Here is a 19,733-nt window from a genome sequence, read left to right as displayed (position 1 = left end):
GATTTCTTCTCGGTACTAACGTATATTGCTAAAGCCATGACTCGTGTGACTTTTTAATGATTTTCAAGACAAATTGTTGCGATTGGCTAAAGATTCCTTTAACAAATATCTTGAGCTGTAATGATATTTTTTCGCAAACAAATACATTCCAAATATAAAAAGTAAAAACTATTGAAATTTTTCTAATAATGATGAAATATACCTTTTATACATAATGCATTTCTTGTTGTTTATTATGACACCGGGAGCCTACACCCAGAGAATAAAAAGCAATTTTCCTTCGAAAGGAATTATTCGTGTTATTAACACTTTTCTAGATTTTAATACCTCATAAAAGTCACACATGAGAAGAACTGTCCCAGGTATAATGCCGATGAGGGTAAGTAATTCAACATTAATTCTCCACTGACTTAAAGATGAACCGATTTGGCGATGTTTGTTACAAATGTATATCATTTCTTATGTTCGATTAACTGTCTTCGGTTTCTTTCAGGATTTTCAAATCGCACACTTTAGGAGTAGAAGATATATTGATATCATCATTCAATATGATTGGGAATTTGTAGTATGTTTCAGTAAAGACTTAATTTTTTTCGGTGGTATTCTGTTTTAAAACAAAGGCTTCTATTCTAAAATAGTCTATTTCTAAATCTAAGAATAGAACTGATGGCGTTTATCCGGCACATGTGCAATTGTAATGTGTGTGAATTATCGGCATAAAACATAATGTTTAAATAGCTTACCTTGGTTTATGATTCGATTTGAACAATCCTCTGACACTTTTTCCAACACAGTTTCATCTTTTGCCTGCCCAATGGAGAAAACGAAAAATGTGCCTTAATTTTTAAAAATAATAACTAGGATATATTTCAACAAGTTAAAAAATCTCGTCTTCGATTTGATAACTTCAAAACGAAAAAGCGCTATATACCTTTTCTGTAGGTGACTGGTCTTTGAATGCAGTGATGTCTTTACGTTCACTGACGTTTTCTTCGTGAGTTACAGTAACAATGTTGTCTGATTCCTCTCCATTCTCTTCTTCATAACTTAAACTACCAGACCCTGAGGTGTCCGTATCTATAGTAATGGTTTTGCAGTTAAAATTATATATATATATATATATATATATATATATATATATATATATATATATATATATATATATATATATATATATATATATATATATATCGGCATAAACTTGGGATATATCGATTGTTGCAGGTAATTTTAAAGCAATTCGTCTAATTAAAAATATAAACAAATCAATAAAAGTAGTTTACAATCTTCCATAATATGACACACACATTTACGTTAAGCACTTCATTAGATGCAAAATAATTCAGTAGTATTGTAAAATATACCTGTTTCATCAAATAAGTCTCTAAATCCCTTCAGGTCAGGAAAAATCTTCAAAGATATTCTTTCATTAAGGTGATGTGTAAGAATTTCAGCCATATGATTTACACTGTTTGTAGTATCACCATCACCAAGCACTGTTAAAACATGTCCAATACCTTCTGTTGACGAACATTCAATTGGAAGTGTTATTCCACCTTCTCCCTCAACCTTAGCCCCTCCTAGAAAATGAAGATACATGTACATGATAATACTACATATTCATTATCTAAAGTCATTTCATTGTACTTGAATTGGAATCGAATGGTTAAAGGTTTAACTGTTTCTTCTTCTGATTCGATTATATCAGTAACTCAAATCAAAACACATTTAGATGTGGCATTTTAATCATGAATAAAGACCTTTATTAAATCTATATGACACGAAACATCGAAGTATCCCCCTAAGCACATTGCAATACATTGAGTATCACAAACAAAGTCAAAGTTTGATAAACTTCACACAATCAAGCATGTATAAGCATGTGTATATAATACTGTTCACCATTAGTATTTATGTTACGAACTGTTAGAAACTGTTTTGATAAGTAATTTATATCTACCCATGGCCAAAGACGTACAAAAGCTCTTTTATAATTTAAGCGAGATGTTACTCACTTAAAAAAAAATTGGAATCTTCGATAATAACGTGATATAGCACTAGATAATTTACCATGCAAATACATGTTAGACATAACTGGTTTAATAAAAATGTCAAATTCATAAACAGGTGTTACAGTACGTCACAGGACATGTTAGTAAAGGTATAATCATTTTATATGAATTACTATATCTAACCCATGCACATCCATTGGTTTTACGGTACGTACTAAACATGTTTAAGAATGCCCTTCTAGCGAAATATTGTCTAAAACCTAGTAGTACTGATCTGTTTCAAATACCCCACTCAATTTACAGGTCTTAGGGAAGGTAGTGACTTCCCGTCTAGATCTAAATGAAAACAAGCTCCACGAGGGTCTAAAATCTGCATACAGAAAGTTTCGCTGAACTGAGGCTGCTATTGTGAAGGTTCAGAACGCATCTTTCAGTGTCTTAATCAACACTGCATTACACTTTTTATTATACTTGATCTGTACGCATATTTTGACATTGGGAACCCTACACTGTAACACTGACTGCGTATTTGTACAAATACTATCGACTAGCTGGGATAAAGACCTCTCTCATCCTCATCCAGTGTTCTAGTGGACTTCAACTACCATCCTTATCTCTCCGAAAATACTGTATTTCCGGGCGATCTCTTCATGGGAATGTATGATAGATATGGAGTAGGATAAAGGCATACTCTTTATTTTAACGGAACATGCGGTACATGAACTCCTCTTACACTTTGGAAATAGCAAACCTGAAGGAATTTATCCGTAGTTTACTTACTTGGATCGTTTAAAACGGCGCATATACTTTCTAAGGTTAAGTGTCCTCGAACAGCGAACGGCTCACCAAACATGAAAGCTAATTCGTCTGCGATGTTATTCATACTTTCTTGAAATCCTTGACTTTCTATGTAATCCAGTACATGAAGCATTCCTTCACAAGTTGAACATGTAAGAATCATCAAGATACAGTTCCTCTTTATCCCTACTACCTTAACATCAGAGTGTTTAGAAATTTTCTGTTTGAATTTGTCTACTTCTGTCTTCAACTGGCCAGTGGACGAGTCACCTGGGCACGTATTAAGGGCTGCATTGAAAGCATTTTCCAGTCTGTCCTCTGCCTCGGTTTTCTTTTCTTTACTTTCACAAAGTGTTACTATCTTTATTTCAATTGCTACAATAAATGACGTTTAAAGTGTATAATTGACATAGAACTAAAACCATCATATTTATAATCTAAAACCGTTTCCATTTGTTTAGAAAATCAGGCGCAATATTTACATGTATAGCATCGATAATAATAACATAAACAACGAACAGTCTAAAATGTGTAAAACAGTAATTAAAGTCATATTATGTGGGGTCCGGTAACAGATTCCTAACGAAGCATCACACTGGTCCATTATTTTGGATGCAAAAATGAGTTAGGTATAAATTATTTTTTTCATGTTTTGCGGTTTAATTTGAAAAGGACACACGCTTTTTAAGACAATTTCCTAAGAGAAAGTTCCGTTTCCCTTCATATAAGTAGACGCAATTCTAATCGATATTCTGTCCGAACCAAATGTTGCATTGTTGAAACTTGTGATATACTGATCAACGGTTTTGAAAAGCTGAACTATTTCGTATATCTGCACTATTTGCTTCAAGTTGAACTTTGTTTTCAATTTTGTATCAGATCAGTAAATGGATTACCGTGAGCCTTTAAAAAATTATCGTCTCCCTCAGTCATTTGTCTTAACAGTTGCTTCAGTCCATCAATATTTTCTGAAATAACACATTACATGTTATGTATGTGCATTCTACCAAGATAATGTCAAGGACAAACATTATTAAAAAATATAAAAATATGAATTGCAAGTCAAATATACATGGAAGTTCGAATATACTGATACCACCAATGAAGAATATGAATATTAAGATCTGAACACTAATACATCTGTCATGATATATTTTCTTTGTTACGTTTTAGGCACCCAAGAGATCGTCTTATAGATTTCAACTGAAGCCATTGCTAGAGGACATGAGAGGTGTTGCACATTTCATTACCTTTCATGAACAGACTCAGTCAAACCTAGTCTGCTATTATTCTGCTCGGTTGTATTATTTGCTTCCAAAATAGCTTTTTGCAGATTTTATTAAATATCACAACAGCAATATTAAAAAGTCTCCCTGTACTTGGATTCAGTGTCGTTATATTTTCTAGTCCTTCGGGTTGTTACTCATTTCATTACCTCTAATGAACAGATGCAATCAAAACGAGTCTGCTATTATTCTGCTCGGGCGTATTTTTCTTGCAATTGATCCTTTTTACAAAATTTATTAGTACTTAATGACTGCTCTATGCTGACTGTATATTAGTTCCACCTTTCCTATATGAATAGCACTGTAAGTGTTTGCCACGGAAAAAGATAACTCTTGCAACTGATCAAATACAAGAGTTATCACTAAACAATCCTATTTATCCACATAAAGTCAAACACTTGGTATATTTGTACAATACACAATAGCAGCATACATATTTCAAATACAAAGAAATACATAAAATCAAACTTTTTCCATTCCGCATGAAAACTTCAACATTTAACTCAATGTTCGTTTACGGGGCTTTAAACTCATAACCATTGTAAAACTATTGTTTCGACAATAACAAAGTGACAAACAAGTTGTTTCTCTATATATTGTAAATATCGCTACGCCTGGTCTCTTGCACATGACAATTAGTTTTTCTGTTTATGTCTCTTGGTCAAGTACCTGGATTAATCATCACCAAAAAGGCGCTTAAATTATTTTGATACACAAACATTATCTTATTTTACTACATGTTTTACTGATGGGGTATTCTGAAAAAAAAAAGTCTCAAATCAATGTAAACTGTAAGATTTTCAAACAGAATAGAAAAACGTATATCTATCAGGAGTTTGAAAAAAAATCCTGTTCGCTTCAATTACAAATGCATTTTTAAAATGCTTAAACTATCTTCTTTCTAAAAGAAAACGATATAAACGTAATACGAAAAAAATAACAAGAATGAAAAATTCTTTTCTATGCTTATGTTTGTAGTATCAATTTTCATAATCTAAATATCGTCATAGAAAAAACAGTAGTCTAAAAAATATTTTGTGTAAGTTTCGAAATGATACTTTGGTTATATATTCATACCTTTGTAGAGCTCCTCAAAGCTCTTTACTTCGGTGCCATGTTGCTTCAACTGATTCAGATACAGATATGTTTTGTTATCTTCAATATCTTCCATTTTCGTGTATTGTTCAATCATGTCATTGCAACGAACCTGTGTTGTCCCACCAAGACCGGCCGATAGTGATAAAAGGCTGTGTATTAAATCTGTCCATCTCTTGAAAAAATCGCTCGTGTCATCACCCACAGACGATAGTGCTGTTTCTGCATAAAGGTTTCTTGCGTCTTTAAGGCATGTTATTCTTTTGATTTCCTCTGAACTCAAAGTTTTGCTGGTCTTAAACGTATCCAATATGGCAGAGGCAAGCACGGCTACGTCCATAGAATATGGATCCATTTCGGTTTCTTCTGTAGTTGATGTGTCACTGCACTCTCGTAGAACCACATGGACTAGTTTAGACGCGCTTTCACATTCTCGCTCAAGGATCCCAATTAGTCTCAGCTTACCTCCGTCAAAGAGCAGTCTTATGTAACGCATGAATTGAACTGGCGTATGTTTCAGCAATAATTGGTATCCTATAATATTCATATTTTGACCAGTTTTAAAAAAAAATGACAGCCAAAAATAATTGTAAATATTTGAAGCAATATTTTTGATAACAAAATAAAACATAAACCCGTTACATATGTAAATATATTTTTATGTTTAATTTTGAAATCATTCATGCATGAAAACGGAGCAAATAATTTGGGGTTTATATCACGTTTTCTGGTCTGTGATAAATCCGATATGATATACAAGGCATAACGTGATGAAAATCCATTCTCTGTTATTTGTTGGTCATTTAAACATGTACAATTGGGTGATGTCAACATTTTTTACATCTCAAGGTGGATAGGTGGTAATTTTACGAAACAAAAAAATGAAGTACAGTGCAATCTGTGTAGAGTAACTCCTTTGGGAGATAAAATATTGACTGTTATGTAGAGGTTGTTGTTCTGGAGAGGTAAATTTAATAGTATATTTCAGCTTAGGGAAGTTTTGCTTAAGAGAGGACTGCTGTGGAGAGGTTGTACTGTTCCACCTTCTAAAGGGTTGATTTGAATATTACTTATTTGCAGGCAGCTATTGTTACATGTAATAAGGATTAAATCAGAATAATTAACATTTAAACACTGTGATTTGCGTTTGCTTTATCGCAGTGTTAGTTTTGTTAGACTTAATGTCACAACGACAAAATGATAGGTCATATTGCGATTTTTCAGCCTTTTTGTTAGTTGAGGAAAACTCCAGATGCTCATCCGAGCATTATTCAAGGCGTGTGCGGGGCACCTGTGTAGAACAATCGACTTTACGTAAGCCAACTGGATCGCTTCCTCACAGAGAGAATTTCACACTCTAAGCGGGGTTTCGAACTCACGGCGGTGGGTAGACGATATAGTAAATATTACAATTCTGAAAAGAATGTAATAAATGCTTGATCGCTATATTTTTACCTGTAGCCTTCTGGAGTAGATCTTCTGTCTGGAATGAAGAAAAGAAAAGTGCATGCAATATCTTCATGAGTTCATAATCACGTTCATGGCAAGAGTCTATCATAAATGTGATTTTCCCATCGATCCCCATTATGAAAATTGATTGAGGCCCTAAAGATTCAAACGAATCCAGCAAAAACAAGCACATGACCCTATATTTTAGTGGACGTATAAAATTGCTTTATCATAATACTTTAAAAGATCAGATTTAAATCAAAAGCTCCGAAAGTGCAGAACAGCCTCAATCCACATTTGTAAGGATATTAATCTTGGAAATTGTTTTCTTAATTCTGATGAAGGGGTTAGTAAAATGGATTAAATACATTAATCAAAATGAGCTTCTTTGCCTACCTGTTCTTTAAGCCTGTTTCTTTCACATTTCCACTCTTTCAACCTTTCTAATTTTGCTTTTATAGCAATATCATCCGGATCTAGTGGCATTTGTTTGTATCGAGATATTTTGTTCTGTAATTCTTCTGTTGCACCAGGGTCTATATCTTGTACTACTCTTTCCAAAACGGTACTTATTTTATTCCATAAATATTCAAAACGATCTTTAGATATTTGTGAAGTAGGCTCATGTACTAGTTTATTCCTGAATTTTCTTAATCGATATAGATCAGATCCAAGAGAATATTCTGTTGGCTGTGGAGCTCGACTGGGCACTGCCACAGTATTGCTGAATAGATGTGTAATAAGTTTCATCAGTAATGTAATATCGAATGTTTCTGGATTCGGATCTGCTGTTCTAAGTTTATTGTATTCAGATTGACTCAGAATACCTTTCTTCTTTAAATCAGACAGTATTGTGTTGCACTTGTTTAAGAATGTTTTGGTATCAATATATCCAGTTGTAGATAGTAACCACAAAAAGACTTGCAATACCGTTTCTGTGCCAAGGTCAATATACATTGACATGATCCGTTGGTAATAAGCTGTATTTTCAATGTTACTCGACATCTCTATGCAGAATGTTTGACCTCTTGGAATTCGTCTACAACGGAAATGGTTATACTCATTTTATAATTGTCATATATCAAACATTTACATTTAGAATAAAAAGTGGAATCAACATTTACTGAGTCAAAAATATAGTCCAAATATCATTTTACCTAGTAGGTCTCCTACTTACATATAAGCCATATAAGCTATTTTATTTGATTCACTCGTGGGTGTGTGGATAACAAAATAGATACCGGAGACATTACTGCTGATAGTTTTAAGCCTTAGATGCGAAATAACAGAGGTCATTATCTTGAAATCAAGGATAGTTTTCTATCAAATGATGTCACTGTTTTCCTTGGTCAATGGAGATGTTGTGTTAACTATTTTTAGAATGAAAATACTTTTATTTTAAACTGTTACAAACATTAAGTAGATACTGTAAACGTATATAATTTGGCAAATACTTTCTCTGGTGTTTTTTTTTTGTTTGTTTTTTTGCGGTTTTTTTTAAATTTGATCTACTGGGAGCTGAATAACATTGACGCTCAAGGCTAAAATCTGTCACAATAAAAATATTTTTCATGAAATAAAGTATGGGTTTATGCAAGTTACTTATCCTACTAGAATTCTGAGTATTGTCTAACATGACTTGCACAAAGTGAAACATATTGCTATTAAAGACGTATCTGTGGGTTTTTATATACTATTAGGCAAAGAAGGACAAATCTAACTAGCAGAAAGAATTTTCTTAAACTTTGCATGATCAGAGAGCATCATATTTGAAACAAATTTATGAAAAAACTAGGGGTCCCGGTGCTAATTTTTGAGTTATCTGCACCTGAATGGGAGATTTTTTTCTTTTATGTCATTTTCAAGGGCAGATAACTCAAAGTCTAGCATAAGGATACTCTATTTCGTTTCACATCATTTTTTGTTATTACATTTCCAGTCATTATGCAAAGTTTTAAACCATTTTATCAAACAGAATTTTCTTTGTTTCAATGAGTAAGCATACTGCATTTTTCTTGAAAAAAGGGCATAATTTGAAGAAAGTTTCTTCTTCTTTTGTTTACGTAAGTGACTATAGAATAAAATCCGTCTAATAGAATTTCTGCAAATTTTGTACAGTTGCAGGAAATAAAGTAACAAACACTAATTGGAAATCAATTAAAGTGTAACTAACCATTACCTTGAGTTATCTGCCCTTGAAAATGACCTAAAGAGCACATACATCGCATTCAGTGGCAGATAACACAAAAAGTAGAACCGGGACCCCCAATTTTATTTGCATAAATTTGTTTTTATATGATGCTCTATGATTATGCAAAGTTTAAGAAAATTCTCTACGCTAGTTAAAATTTTCCTTCTTTGCATTTATATAACCCACAGATACGTCGTTATGATGATATAAATGATGATTTCTATGAACATATTTTAAATTAACCTTATAAGATTATTACTTTCCTGAGCAACTCATATATAAGATAAGATGAGTAGACAGATATGTATCAAAAAGTCCTTTCCTTCGATCTTAGAAACTGATTGATTTTCCGCATACTTTTCCAAACAAATGTAACTACCTTTTACCACCGTAGACGCTACATTTCAATGCAAACTAGATATTATCTTTTCCAAATGTTATCCTGCGAGATCGCAACTCAAGAACCATAATGGCGTACGCTGGCAAGGCCCATTGTTGCAAATTTTCAAATATTAAACATCAAGACCCGAACCTTTAGTTAAAACGTTCCAACCAGGTCTATATTATGCAGACTTGTCCTTATAAAAGTTGAGGTATAACCGTTTAGAGTCTTCTAAAATGTTCTACAGTAATATAACTATACAGCTCTCTGTATCTAATCTGTAGCTAATGGAACTCGTTCAACACAGGAGTAAAATGGTCATGGCGGGACGTCCTACTTATAATGTAAGCTACTGTGTTCTGGGCATGTTGTAGTTTGTCTAATATGCTGTTAAGAATACCACTTAACAGCGCGTTAAAAGATAACCTAGCATTTCAAAATAGTTAAAGTGACATCAATGATCAAGTACCGTCTGATATGAAAGAACATGGAATTGTGTATATCCGGACCTCCGCATATTGTTAACCTTTATTTCGATACACATGTACAAAACTGTCCATGATGTTGTTTTTAAAAAAAATATCAATTTAACCTATACATGCAGATTTCATCTGCATTCAGCTTTATCACACTAATTTTATAGATCATTCGTGATACGATACCGGAAAGGCAAGCTTAAATAGGACACAGACGCTCCTAGTTATAACTTTTATTAGCTTCGAAAACAAGTACAATTGAGTCGTCCACATAGTCCTTCAGAGTAGGATTTTTTGTTTGGTTTTGTATAGAATCACAGCGACACAATTACAGTCACATGGCAACTTTCAAACTTTTGATGGAGGCGAGAGACACTGGGTGCCCTGACGGATATTATCATCACGGACGAGCACCTAGGTAGAACCATCTATCTTACTTAAGCCAGCAGAATGGCTTCTCACATGAAGATTTTACACACATGCAAGGTTTCGAACCTACATCGGTTAGTTGTAAGTGATTCAAAGTAAGCGACCTTAACCACTCGCACAAGGAGGCCATCACGTATCTGCAGGATTCGCCAATCTAAAGTGTTTATATAGGTAACACATTGCATAACACATTATTTAATTCTGTGGACCCAGTACGGATATATTTCGTACACCGCATTTCATCAACACAGGACGGTGTTCAAGTCTATGTTACAGTGTTTGATAATCAATGGTGTCAAAAGCTTCGGACTACGTGTTTTTTTCTGTTCACCCGGAGACATATAGCAGACATGGTCTGAAATATTTCAATAAAACGTGGTAAATGCTAACTGCTGTATAGAAATCTGGTCTTGCAAGTTTCGGTCTGCTTTAGGGAGACAAGATTTATTAGCATTTGGCCTTTGTACATTACAAATAGACATGGTTCTGAGGATTTCAATAAAATACGGTCGTAATGTATACAGGAAAAGCGTCCCTGCAAGATTTAATGCGATCGATTTAGGAAAACAAGATCTGTGTGTGTGTGTGTGTGTGTGTGTGTGTGTGTGTGTGTGTGTGTATGTGTATGTGTGTGTGTGTGTTTGTGCGTGTGCGTTCGTGCGTGTGTGCGTGCGTGCGCGTGCGAATGTGCGTGCGTGTAAGTAACATATCCAGGCATAGTTTGACGGATATGGTTAAACATTGCAAAATGCTTACGTAAATGCGGCCCTGCAAGTTTCAGTGATATCGCTCTAGGAAATAAGAATATGTCCCTCTGTACTGTGTACATATGGTGTTTTAATTCTATTAGACATGATTTCCAGCTTTTAAAAAATGTAGTAAGAAAAGTAAATTGCTATAAGAAAATGCAGCCCTGCAAGTGTTAGTGAAAATGCTTGACGAACACAAGACCCTTAGTTATGATAAAGTGTATACTCTACGACTTTTTAACTCCACACCGGTTGTATTGGTTTTATGTTTGCCTAAAGATTGATAGTCTAAATGAAATCTGCGCACACTGTTTAATGATTATTTTCATATAAGGAAACATGACAATTAGAAGTAAAGTCATTTAACGGGTACAGAAACGTTACACTTAAACATACACGTAGCAGTACACTTTGAATCTATCGAACTGAAGAAATTCAAATTATTATATACTGATCTTTCAGAACTGTTTAAGGTATTACACCTGAAAAAGAGTATCTCCGTTTTGAAGAGTATTAAATTCCTACAGTAAACCTAGTTTGACAGGCGAGCAAAACGTGTATTATGTTAAAAGTAAAAATTAAAATGCAACAAGATGATGATATAAGCTTTGTATTGAGAAATATGGACTCTTTTAGCGGATTAATACTGTGCCGCCATTGTCGCACAATCTTTATTGCAGAACTCATGCGTAGATTTAGAGACAATTTGATAATCTAGTACTGTACAACAGTTATAGATAGTATCCTATGTCAAAATAAGACATTTCTATCCCTTGAAGAGCGTATTGTTGGCAGTAAATTGGTTAATCTCGCAGATGGCACTACTTGCCGCACAAAAGTGCACTTAATTTATGACATTGATTTTTTATTTACCTTATAGCAACAGTCACGGCATGAATAAAGTCTTGCTAGGTATTCGTGTCCGATTTGTAAGCATCAAAATATCATGACCGGTTTGCAGGGGTATTTTGATTTGGCTTCATAGCATTTTCTTTTTGTTTCCTGAGAATTCATTATACCATTACTTTTGATAAAAGAAACACCAAACTATTGGTAAGCAATTATAAAATACATAATAAAACTCTCAAGATCATTTTTTCTAGGGTACCTCAAGTAAACAGATTTAATGAGACAGAATTCGAACTCAAACATTAAAAAATTAAGGTCGAATTCTGCGGGTCTGTTTTGAATTTTGCTCACTTCATTAAAAAATAAAATTGAAACAGAAGTAAAACCTACTTACATGTCTTACACAATATGTAGTCTAAATAGCGAACTTCAAGGCAAAAAAGAGAACTTTTAATGCATGTAACTCAGCATAATACTGATTTTTAAAGATGTCTAACTCTACCCCTATTGTTTCAGAGGTAGATTCACTTGGAACAGCAAGAAATCGCTTATCAAATGAAAAATTTCCACCTTTGTATAATAGTAAATCAATAATAAAACTTACTAGAAAAAAGGAAAAGAAGGAAAATTTCTTTTTCTCCTAGTGGAGCTTGAACCTACGCCTTTCCCCCCCCCCCCCAACCCCCCCCCCCCCCCCCCCCCCCCCTGAAAACTGCAGTCAAAGTAGGTTGATGGTAGGAATTAAATACTCTTCAAAAAGGAGGTACTCTATTACGGGTCTAATACCTTAACAACTACCTTTTATGTATATACATGTATATGAATGTTTTTTGTCTGTTTGCATAATGTAATTTACTTCCTGTTTAAAGAAGATTATCAATGTAAACAAACGATAAAATTATATTGCAAACAGCTTAACAACGATAACAGAGATATACTTTGTCTACTTAGATACAAGGATACATGTAAGTACGGAACGAAAACACGATACTTAGTGGATTCGCGGAGCGAAAAGTCGAGATTTAGTAACTGGAATGTCGGGGACGCAGTGCGAAAACTCAACATTAAAGCAGCGCTATTTATCGTGTTTTCGCACCGCGCCTCCGCTAAAAAATGAGTTTTTGCCCCGCGCCCCCGCCATTTTAGCGATTTTAGTACTCGTGTTTTCCCTCAGCGAGGACAGCCACATAGATAATTGCAACACGTGACATTTACAAAACGAAAATATAAAAAGTCGCGCTTCGAAAAATCGAAATTAAAGGAATGAAACGATGGGGTCGCTTGCCTCATCCCGCTAATAAGCGAGGCCGCGGGGCGTACTTTACGCAGTACAATGGCAGGGGCGAGCGGCGAAATACACCTAGTCGCGAGGGCGCGGGGCGAGAACACGAAAATTAGAGCTCTTCAAACGTCGAGTGTTCGCACCGTGCCCCAGCCAGTAGAGTTACCAAATGTCGGCTTTTCGCTCCGCGACCCCGCTAATTATCGTGTTTTTGCTCCGCGTCCCCGCCATTTTAATTTCTTAATTCTCGTGTTTCCGCTCGGCGAAGTTTTTCTTTTTTTTTTTCATTATTATATTCACCTTCATGTTAATCTAATTGTACTTTTCTTGGATAACTAATAATTATTAATGAAATCACATGTATCAGAAGGTTCAATGAAAGCATAGAAAAACATTCTTCATATTGTAGCAATGATCAAAAGAGCAAATGGAAAGAAAATATCAATTTTATTTAAGCTAGTATATATTAAGCAATTTCACAAAAGATCTTTACTGAATAGTTATTTTTCTTACCTTAATACCGATATTTCATCGGTACATGTATTGACTTCCTTTTTATGTTTGAACGTATCCTACCCGTATAAGTTTGTGTTCACTGTCATATTTTGTAGGTTACTTAATGCGTTGGCATAAAGATATGACATGATACGAATAAAAACGCACTTGTAATTCAACGTTGAACAGATATTTCAAAATGATAAAATCTGTACAATTGATAGTTTACTTTAACTTTTGAAAACGATTAGCCTTGATCACAAAACTACGAATATAAACGTTTATTATAATAATACAAATATTTAAATGAGAGCATGAAGTTTACATATAATTTCATACCGAAGAGTAATTGTTAAAAAAGTAATTACACAAATACAATGTACAGTTGGGTGATTTGTGTACATTTGTGTAGTAAAACCACTAAAATTAACTGGTATGAATTTGTTTCTCAATTAATTAAGAAAAATGCAAGTTTGAATCTTTTTTCCATATGGAAAATTATTATGTCTCCCGCATGTAGTGGAAGAGATACATAAATTAAATCAACAGTTATCCGTTTGCCTGTCAGTCAATCATTATGTTATTCGCAAGTTTATCCGCGCAACACCTTTGACACCACCAGGCGGATTTACACATAACTGCATTAATGTAATCATTGCTAAGCCTTGTTTTGCGTATCGTCGGCAATATCCGGATTGACAATTTTCAGCAGAGTTATGGCCCTTGATTTATGATAAATGATATTTTGGCGTCTTCTTATATATGATTGGTAGGATTTCACCCAAACTTCATAAAGGTGATCATTGCCAAGTCTTGTTGAACATATCGTCGGCATGTTCCGCTTCAGAGATATCCAGCGCAATAACGGCCCACGATTCGTCAAGTTTGATGATATGTTGGCAACTGCTATATCTTATTGAGCGGATTTCTTCCAAACCGCAGAGTAGTAATCAATGTTAAGCCTCATGTAAGTATTGTTGGCATGCTCAGGTTCAAATATTATTAGCAGAGTTATGGCCTAGGGTTTGTCTTATTTTACCTTGTCTGCATAACTACTCCGATACTACCGTGATCATTGCCAAGCATTGTTTTGCATGTCGTCGACAAGTTCCGGTTCATGTTATGGCCCATAATTCGTCAAATTAAATGATGTTTTTGCTGATTTTCACTAAACCTTACTGGAGTGATCGGTATCAATCCTAATTCCGCTTTTAAGGCATGTTTCGGTTCATTGATTTTCAGCGGATTTATCGCCTTTGATTTGTCGTAACAGTGTTAACACTACTTGAGATATACCATTTGGCTGAAGTTGACAATCCTCTTGAGTGATCAGTATGATGCGTAGTTTTGTATATTATCGGCATGTTCATTGATTTGCCAAATTCTACGAGCTACTGCTCACATACCACTGGTTGGAAACCCATCAAACTTTGCCAGAATGACCAGTGTCAGGCCTCTTAGTGCATATCATTGACATTTTACTGTTCAGTGATGATCACTGTAGTTATGGCCCTTAGTTTGTGGCATTTTACAATGTCTGCGTGGTAAGTGTTGGGAAACATTTTTTTTCTGTAAGAAAACTAGGTTTCATTTCAATTATCGTGTTTTCGCACAGCGCCCTCGCTAAAAAGTGAGTTTTCGCCCCGCGCCCCGCCATTTTAGCTGTTTAAATCCTCGTGTTTTCCCTCAGCGAGGACAGCCACATAGATAATTGCAACACGAAATACTTTAAAAAAAATCAAAATTAGAGGAATAAAACTTGCTAATTAGCGACATCGCGAGGCGAAAAGGCGAAATTTAAGCATTACAATACTCAAAGTACTTCTTCAAAGTGCCTCAGTCTGCTGAATCAAATATGCAAATTAACCGCACTCAAAACTTATCCCTCTACTTTTTTGTATCAGATATTGTACAGGGTGTTTCATAATATCTGTTATCATTTCACTGTTTTAAATTTTTCAAAATATGGAATGTACTTTTAAATGAAAGTTACTGAGCGATAGGAGATATAATAAAGTTTTAGTTGATACATAACATCAGCAGGTTTACTTAAAATGCCATACAAACACAAAAGTAAACCCATCGAAAGATGCAGACGAGAGTAATTACACATATTATACATGTCATGTGAAAAAACATTGAGGTGTTACAGCTTCATCATGAAAACCAGAAAATATCAAAACTAAAAGAAAACGCTTTCCTGCCTTTTAATTTTCAGTGAAACATAAAATTGATATTCATAACTGAGCACAATGTGTTAGTAATCGAATGACAGGGATTTATTAAAAACGTAATGCGTTTACTAGGTAACATTTCTAATATTGTATTTTCTTTGAATCGCAATATGATATCAGGATGCTGAAATGTTTGTTCTTCTTATTAACAGAAATTTATTATAACTATCATCTAGTAAAAAAAAAGTATATTATTACTATGATTTATAAGTATTTACATGCGTAATGCAGAGTGTTTGATCGATTTTATCGGAACTTTAACCCTAATGGTAATGTTTTTAGGTTAGCATTGTCTTAAACAATACATTGCAGAAAGCAAAGAGGGAGTTTGGTCATTTCAAAACATGCTTAATTTAAGTTGCGGTAAAAAGCACTTCTTACCAAATTCAAACCGTAACTTACGTTACTTTATTGTGTATTTAATTTTAGAAAATAGAGTGTTTATAGAATATTTGTTTAGTTTTTACATTTTAATATTTTATCGATGTTATTAATTACAGTAAACGACAGCTTGCAGTGTTTAAACGGTTACCGGCGCAAATCAATTTAATATTATCGACATTACTTCTAATAGATGAAAATTACTATTTACATCAAAATAAGAGAAATGTCGATACATTGTGTATTTTAAGTTATAAAGGAATTAACCATGAAACAGTCTTCAACGAACGATGCAAAAAGTAACAATATAATTCGGTCGTTTAACATTGGACAACCGTTTGCAAAATATCCTTATTTCTGTTTTAACGTTACCGATATTGAGAGGAAAAAAATCCTGTGTTGTGATCAAAGAAAATAATGAGAATACTGATATAATTTCACATTGATTGATTTTGTATGTATTTAATATTTTAAATGGAACATTTATTTAACAGTAGAAAATGATACTACGTTAGATTTAACCCTACAAAAAGTCTTGTGCATGCAAAACTGCTAACATTGTAACAAGACGAATAAACTATTTCATTCCAACATTGAATAAAATGGAAAAATCGTAATTTAAAGTTTGCTATAAAAATTTCGTGATAATATATGACTGAATTATTCTGCATGTTACTGATACTACTTGCATTTCATAAACTTTAAGACAGCCAACTTTTGTTTGCAATGCGAATTTCACTAAAAACAATGGATGCATTAGAAAATGTGCAAACATATTTATATATTCATGTGTGTATTTGTTTCTGTTAAATCGAACTCATAAACAATTTAGAGAAACACATCAAATTGAAAGAGGAAGGAGCATGAAAAAAGTAAAAAAAAAAACAATTATCTTTTGCGTGTAGGCCTGCTTGCTAGCTAACATGTAGGTGTGCCTGTGAAGGATACTACGAAACCATATAATGTACATGCACTATAAAAACAGACAATGAAAACAGAATTACAAAAAAAGGGTTACCGTGAAGTAAGTGTAAATGTATGTTATTCTTCTATATAATTATGTAAAGTATTTGTCATCCAGGTAGAAAATGTTGTTATCAAAGTGGTGTTAGCCATGTTTGAAGTGCTTTATCACATGCAACAAAGAACATTAATTTGCATTTTTCCAACATGAAATCTAAAATGCATTCTATAAAGCTTTTAAATGTTTAGTACTGCATTGTGTCTTGTATACAAATGCAAATGCCACAGATATAGTTTTGAAATTGAATACTTCAAAAGACCGATGTTCATTTTTGACATTAATGCCAGCTATCAAAGTAGGCCTCTTAATTTACAAAGTTTAAATCAGGATAAAAGATAAAAGTTCTATGATCCAAGTTAAAATTCTGATTGATAACATGTTGCAATGGTGAACTTTCCAAACTGAAATTATTGCTTATGCTACATGCAAAAAATGCAAACTGAAGCAATGATCTAGCTCGACTCGAGATAGATCTCTAGATTTAGAAGTCTCCATTTGAACGATTTAAATAATAGCTTTCAGACGTGATGTAGAGGTCAACATAAGAACATGAGATTTTTTCCGCTCATTCATTTCAGTGTAAGCGTTTTGAAACTAACATGTTATCATGTTGCAAGTGTACATTGTACAAGTTATTATTTAGGAATTCAACATTACTGAAAACAAGCTGTCAAACATTAAACTAGCGAACGTTAACAGCAAACATTAATTTTTCCTGCCAACATTATTTTTTTCAGCGAACGTTAATTACTTCCCATGATTTCTTTATGAACAGTAAAGCTAACCAACATAATGTGCATTGCTTTAATCTTAGACTAATTGACAGCACTAAACTGCGGCCCTGCAACAGTTTATACGGTCCGAAAAGATACATTGATAAACACTATTTTCCGAGAAAATAATTCTATTATTTACCAGATCAACAACAAAATTAAATTGCGTTAGAAAGAATATTTTAAACGTTAAATAGGGTAAAGATATTCATTCTGCTCCAGTGGATTACCCTTTATTTCTCTAGCTAAAAGTTGTTTTTTTTAAATTAAATCCAACAATGTTTTTTTATGTGTGAGCAAAGAAGTGTCTAAAATGGTCACTTTTTGCATACTGAGATAAGTGTTTATGATTCTGACGGTGGAATATAATCATTTACGTGCATAAATACTCTCGATGTAATTCGGCAATCATGGTGTTGATGTCATGTGATCCAGGTTTAAAAAGATCTATTAGAAAAAGAAGACAACAGTCCCATACATATGAGCATTCTACTATATTTTCCCTCTGCATTTTCAGGATCGGAGTAAAAAGATACAATCTATGTAAACTACGAGCCTCTCAGTTAAGGTCTGTTTTGTTTGACTGAATTTAAGTTTATTTATAGTCACCATCGGTTATTCATATAGGTGACTCCTCCAGAAGACTGTTAGTAATCTTAGTGGGAGGATAGTGCAAAATACAGACGACGCTCCGATTCCAAAATCTTTCCTGGTTCTTTAGTGTTCCAGGTGCAAAGCACCATGCATACACGGGACTCTTATCCCAATGTTTGCAATTTTCAGATGGAGAAGTGGGGGCCCGAACTCACGGGCCCTGGTTTCCTAGTCAAAAAGTGGACCAGTGTATCTGCTATTTCAGTTGAGGCTATCGCTCATACTAATTAATATAGAATGAAGCTAAACCAGGAATAGTGACCCTTAAAACTAACAGGACAGACTATAGGTTCTTTCCTATTCATTTACACAATTCCTAATACAGTTTTCATTTGACTCGTCGTAGCAAAGAATCTAGCTAGTGTACTTGTATGTTTACATGCGATCGAGAAATAACGCCGCTGAGGCGGACAAAAAAGAGAAGCTACTTTCAACAGCTACAATCATATATCGACTCCCTAGAAATAAAAAAAGTAGTAAGTGAATAACAGTACTTTTGAGAACGCTGAGAAACGAAAGAAAACTAAATATTTGAATTATCAGATTTCTCACCGATGCATATCATATCTATATTGAACCTCATAGCGAAGGCCTTCAAAGACTGACAATATCGATTGTCATATACTAATTGTAATATTTTAGAAATTGTCTATACGCCTTAAACGCCCAATAACGAAAGGTCATATCTGCTACCTATTAACTGTATAATTGTTGTATCAAAAATAATATAACACGTAATTTGTAAAGGCTGTAAGTAGCGATTACGGCCTTTTTCGTCAGTAGATATTTCAAAAACTTATCAAAAATGGGTCATAAGTAACAAATATAACTTTATGTTTTTAACAGAATGTCATTTTGGCTCAATAAACAGGATCGCGTAGTTATGATTTAATATTCCGAATTAGGGCCTTTAAATCCAGTTTCCGAAAACGAAGGTTGTATCTTTGTTCGGACTGTTAAAACATGCGTGGTTAATTATAGTAGTACTAAATCATGCAGGCGTGTCCCCTCGTACCAAAACGAACGAACCAATCAATCAACGAACCAACCAATCAATCAACGAACCAACCAACCAAACAAATATAACAAACAAGTCGTTTCAAGGCACAACACTCATATGTACAAAAATTAACACGCTCACGACTATATTATAACAGATTATCACTACATACAA

At 33.9% G+C, this 19,733-nt stretch overlaps 1 protein-coding gene across 1 annotated transcript in view; it reads right to left on the bottom strand.

Moving 5' to 3' along the window:
• Positions 1 to 7,675, bottom strand: part of LOC128549066 (uncharacterized) — a 31,503-nt gene extending 23,828 nt beyond the window's left edge. The window contains exons 1-8 of the mRNA XM_053525163.1: positions 7,037 to 7,675; positions 6,647 to 6,674; positions 5,174 to 5,725; positions 3,707 to 3,778; positions 2,793 to 3,185; positions 1,365 to 1,580; positions 932 to 1,077; positions 744 to 807 (exon numbers count right to left, since the gene is read on the bottom strand). Of these exons, the coding sequence (XP_053381138.1) occupies positions 744 to 807; positions 932 to 1,077; positions 1,365 to 1,580; positions 2,793 to 3,185; positions 3,707 to 3,778; positions 5,174 to 5,725; positions 6,647 to 6,674; positions 7,037 to 7,645 (2,080 nt within the window). The 5' untranslated portion in view covers positions 7,646 to 7,675. The remainder of the gene's footprint in view (positions 1 to 743; positions 808 to 931; positions 1,078 to 1,364; positions 1,581 to 2,792; positions 3,186 to 3,706; positions 3,779 to 5,173; positions 5,726 to 6,646; positions 6,675 to 7,036) is intronic.
• Positions 7,676 to 19,733: the final 12,058 nt, after the last annotated feature.

The sequence above is a fragment of the Mercenaria mercenaria genome, chromosome 15 (genome assembly GCF_021730395.1).
Source record: "Mercenaria mercenaria strain notata chromosome 15, MADL_Memer_1, whole genome shotgun sequence".
Lineage (NCBI taxonomy): Eukaryota > Metazoa > Mollusca > Bivalvia > Venerida > Veneridae > Mercenaria > Mercenaria mercenaria.
Note: the sequence above shows the minus strand (reverse complement) of the source record. Positions and strands in the feature narration are given on the sequence as shown.